The sequence below is a fragment of the Montipora capricornis genome, chromosome 3 (genome assembly GCF_036669925.1).
Source record: "Montipora capricornis isolate CH-2021 chromosome 3, ASM3666992v2, whole genome shotgun sequence".
Classification (NCBI taxonomy): Eukaryota; Metazoa; Cnidaria; class Anthozoa; order Scleractinia; family Acroporidae; genus Montipora; species Montipora capricornis.
In genome coordinates this window covers 71,591,106-71,595,895 of record NC_090885.1, presented here as the reverse complement: position 1 = coordinate 71,595,895, position 4,790 = coordinate 71,591,106, and the positions used below count along the sequence as shown (strand labels likewise).

At 39.4% G+C, this 4,790-nt stretch overlaps 1 protein-coding gene across 1 annotated transcript in view; it reads left to right on the top strand.

The window, feature by feature from the left end:
* The first annotated feature begins 715 nt into the window (after window positions 1-715).
* LOC138043919 (uncharacterized) overlaps window positions 716-4,790 on the top strand; it is a 5,133-nt gene continuing 1,058 nt past the window's right edge. The window contains exons 1-2 of the mRNA XM_068890444.1: window positions 716-1,015; window positions 3,828-4,790. The exon at window positions 3,828-4,790 is cut by the window's right edge and continues 1,058 nt beyond it. Of these exons, the coding sequence (XP_068746545.1) occupies window positions 799-1,015; window positions 3,828-4,261 (651 nt within the window). The 5' untranslated portion in view covers window positions 716-798 and the 3' untranslated portion in view covers window positions 4,262-4,790. The remainder of the gene's footprint in view (window positions 1,016-3,827) is intronic.

The window sequence follows — 4,790 nt, the reverse complement described above, 5'->3', positions numbered from 1 at the left end:
ATCCAAAATCACTTGGATCACCATGCATCAAAGGAACTGAAGAATCCTTTCCCAGAATGGATTTATCGGTCCCTTTGAAGCACCGAGATCCAAGTGATGTTGTATCAATGATCCTTTTTTGGATCATCCAAAAGGAACGCACCCTTATGTTGGTGCAGTCCGTTCTTTCTCTCCTCTTCCCAAGCCTCCCTCGGTCTTTTTATTCGATTGCGTGACAAAACACTACGGGCCGCTCGACTAATTTATGAAGGAACTTAACTGATTGGAGTGTAATGTGAAGTGCTAGTTTTCTACCCCATATGAACCATGTGAGCGTTAGCCCTACTAATGGAAATGGGCCCACACAAGGACAGAGAAAAACTCTGACCAGGGTGGTCAGAGTTGGTCAGAGTGGTCAGGATGGTTACTCTGGTCAGAGTTTTTCTCTGTCCTTGTGTGGGCCCATTTCCATTAGTAGGGCTAACGCTCACATAGTTCATATGGGGTAGAAAACTAGCACTTCACATTACACTCTAATCAGTTAAGTCTGTTCAAATAAAAGTGCTACACGGTCAAAGTTTGCAAAAACGTAATCCTTCCTAATTTATGAAGCGACTGCGCGCAGTCTACTGATTCGTGTTTCGTGACGACAACAACATCTGCCTACTACCACCTAGGCTAATTTAATGACGTCACGCGAGGGAAAAATAGCTCGTGCCAGTCTCCCGTTTGACATTTTGATGAAACGTTCGATTTGATAGCAAGAACTGATTTAACAATGGTGAGCGCGGTCTGTTCCTTCTAGCTGGTATTGTACTGATGGACCCGGAATTAAACGTAGACTTGCACCTTCAATATGATTATCTCTTTAAAGTTCTCATGATTGGCGACTCAGGAGTCGGAAAATCTTGTCTTCTTCTACGTTATGTCGACTGCTCCCACAGAGAGAGTTACGTTAACACAATTGGTGTAGATTTCAAAGTAAAAACAATCAAGCTCGATGGTAAAAGGATTCGACTGCAAGTCTGGGACACAGGTAAGTTAATCTTAACCAAGCTGTACCCGCGAAGCGACGAATATTATAAATTTTGTTCGTCGTTTAAAAATGTAATGCTCGGTGTTATAATTTGTGGTGTGTACGTTTGTACTCTTAAAAATTAATAAGCTTATGGGTTTTTTTCAGAATCGAAAACAGCAGGTTTAAACCAACCATCCGTTTGAAGTTAAATCTCTTTGTGGAATGTTAATCATTACTTTTGAAAAATCGAATTAGGGTTAAGCTCAACTTTGAACAAACGGAAAGCGGAGAATAATGTTTGCATTTTTAATTAACCACAGTTTGGAAAAAGGTGGTTTCCGAACAGTGCCCGGTTTCTGCATGATCGATTGTTTTGTTCCTAGAACTCCTTATTTGGGATGTGTGTGCATACATCTCAAAAAGCAAGAAAGATGATCTTGGCCTATGTGATCATCTTACGATCTATTGCAGGCATTAAGACCAAGGACTGAAAAAAAATCCTGTGGTGGCATGAGCCGGGACCTCAGTTCCAAGCGGGAAATCAGTTCAAAAATTGAACTTGTTTGCTGATTGGACATTATGGTTGAGAAAGTTTCTGATTGGATAAATCGAAAAACCTGTTTTCAACATGAGATGCGACCAACAGTGTTGCATGATTTTGGCCTGAGAGGTTTGGAAAACAAAGCCACTTCAAGAGAAACTGGTCTTTTCAACTGGACAAGGAGGCTTACGGTATGGTGCTGCCTCAATGCCTCCACATACAGAATAACGGCTTTGACAACATGAAAAGACCTATTAAAACTAAGTTAAATTTGCTTATCGATTTGCCTGTCTCAAGCTCGTTTTACAGCAATCAAGGAAATTTATTTTACTCAATTTAAATTCATGAAAAAAAATTAAGCTTGCACCTTAGGAGAAATTTGGTATGGAGATATTCTCGCATTTTGAAGTGTTCCATACTGCTGTTAGGCAATGATCTCTTTGTTTTTGAAGTCCTGTTTTAATTAACCCTTTCCCTCCTAAGAGTGACACTTAAAGATTTTACTCTGTCTAACGCCAGACGATCTTACTCGTCAATGGGGGACCCCGCGCAATGGTGGCTCATCTGGTTGAGCATCGGGCTGTCATACAGTAGGTCGCGAGTTAGACTCTGGCCAGACCAACACTCAGGGTCTCAAAATAACTGAGGAGAAAGTGCTGCCTTTGTAATTACACCTGCAAATGCTTAGACATTCAAGTCTTCTCAGATAAGGATTGTAAACCGGAGGTCCCATCTCATAGAGCTTGCTGGAAATTAAATAGTATGGGATGTTAAAGAACCCACTCACTATTCAATAAGAGTAGGGAACGTAGTCCCCGGTGTTGTGGTCTGACCTTATCTGGAAGGCAGCATCTTTCACTTCCCAAAATCAATTTGTAAATTGCATAATAAGCAGTCTGGCTAAAGTCCCCCATAAAGCATTGTAAATTAGTCCTGAAAAACCCAGAGGGGAGAGACTAATAGCATCACTTCATTTCACTTCAGAATCTTGGCAAGTCAAAACTGGTTTGATGAGAAATTCCTTTGGCACCCAGGGTACTAGAAAGTTAGATATTGAGTTTGAAGCCCTGTGAATGCATGAACTGATGAATATTGGTAATTTGCAAGATTGACAGAGTGATGAGGCTTTGGCTTAAGGTGATTCCCTTGTTTTGCACTGCGCATCTCATGTTGCGCATAACATCGCAACTTTGGAGATGTCGTTTCACACTAGCCATCTGAAAAGAGGCGATAAAGACCACTTTGCTGTTCAAAAGCTTTTATGTGTGATTATGATAACTCTTCTCGGTTAAGAAGGTGTTGTTTTGGAACTTGCACCAGTACTTTCGCAGAAAATGATCATTTTGAAGCCAAATTGCCCCCATCCATTTATCGTCCTGTTGCAAAAAAAAAACGAGCATGGTGACCTGCCATTTGAAATTCTTTTATTTACTCATAATAGGTACACAGAAAACATATTTTAACGAGAAAAAAGTTTGGTAGTAGAAGTTGTAGTATTTACATATAAATGACAGGAAACTGCATTTGGAGCCTGACACTGAGTGCAAGGTGATGACTGTAGTGGTCCAATTTGCTTACAGTTCTTTGCAAGATTGAGCAATTTAAAATCTTAAAGATTATAGCCCAGACAAACAAGCAGGTTCAAGTTTTTTGTAATATTCAGTAGCTTTTGCTACATAACAACAATTTTTCCAGTTGGTCTAGTTTCGAGCACTTCTCGCAAAATTCGGTAAAAAACACTTAGAATAAAGGGCATACAGTGTGAAAACAAGAATGGTGACCCGATCTTTTTATTGCATTTTCAAAATGTCCTGTGTATGAATATCAATTGTGCCAAGTTTAAAAAAATCTGGATAGTACATCATTTTCATGGGAATTACCTTAAGCTATTTATTTAGATAATCAGTAAAAATCAATTTGGCTTTTTCCATTGACCAGCTAAATTAATTGAGTAACTAAATTGATTTGAAATAAATGTAAGTATTTGAAGTGCAGGTTATAGACGAATGGGAGAAGTGACCCCCGCACTTACCTGGACAAAAATTCAGGTGGCTCCAATGCGATTTGACCCCATGACCTCTGGGATGCCAGTACAATGCTCTACCAACTAATAATTTAATATTTCTAGAGCAAACCAACTGATCTATGAAGCCACTAGGTTGGTTCAATTCCTGTTGAAGCAACCTGAATTTGTTTGGTGTCTATAAGAGACAATTGCTTAAATTGTCTAGCTAACTGCCAGGATCACTTCTCTCAGTTTTGTTTATATACTGTCTTTTTTTTGCCCAGCTGGCCAAGAGAGATTCAAAACCATAACGTCATCTTACTACAGAGGAGCTCATGGAGTCATGATTGTCTATGACATTGCCAAAAAGGAAACTTTTAACAATCTTAACAAATGGCTTAATGAGGTGGAGATGTATGCTAATGAAGGGGTGCTGATGATATTGGTTGGAAACAAGACAGATCTCAATTCACAGCGTCAAGTTTCAACCGAGAGCGGAGCAGAGTGGGCAGCAATTAATGATATGCCCTTTATAGAGACCAGTGCGAAAAGTGCCACAAATGTAACCGAAGCATTTACAATGCTAGCTGGGCTGGTCAATAGACATGTTAAACACAACCATTCTGATCAAAGAGCTTTTGTTCTAGGAGATAGTACTAACCTTGGCCTAAGAGCAGGGGAAGGTGGTGAAAGTGAAAAATGTAGTTGTAGTAGCTAAGTAGGACAACAAACAGAATCAACTTTTTCAGCTGTTAGATCATTGAACAATATTATTATGACATTGTTAAAGTGCTACTATGATCAAAGAATCATTTTCTTTTATTCTTCAGAGTTTGAAAGCGTGTTCGCTTAACACCTGACTGGTGAAATTTTGAGCTTTGATTTTTATCCAAAGGCTGTTTATTTTGAGTGTACGGTTTGGATTTCACGGTCCGCCATTACTCACGTTCAAAACTGACCTATTGGACCTCAGAGGGTTGGATCTAGTGAAAAGTGATGTCATTTACTCACTAGCTTAAAATTTCAGTGTGTAAACGCAACTTATTACATATGCAAAACACGAGTTTAAAAGTCTGAAAGCCCGAAACTCCCATGCTGCATATTGATTCAGCCGCGTACACATGCATTGCATTCTTCAGTGAGTCTTTGGCGTCATTTTCTCCTCGACCCAGCTCTCTCAAGATTTTAAAGTTAGTAATGGCAGACCAATAAATATCAAAATTCCAGTTAAAATAAACAGGTGTCTT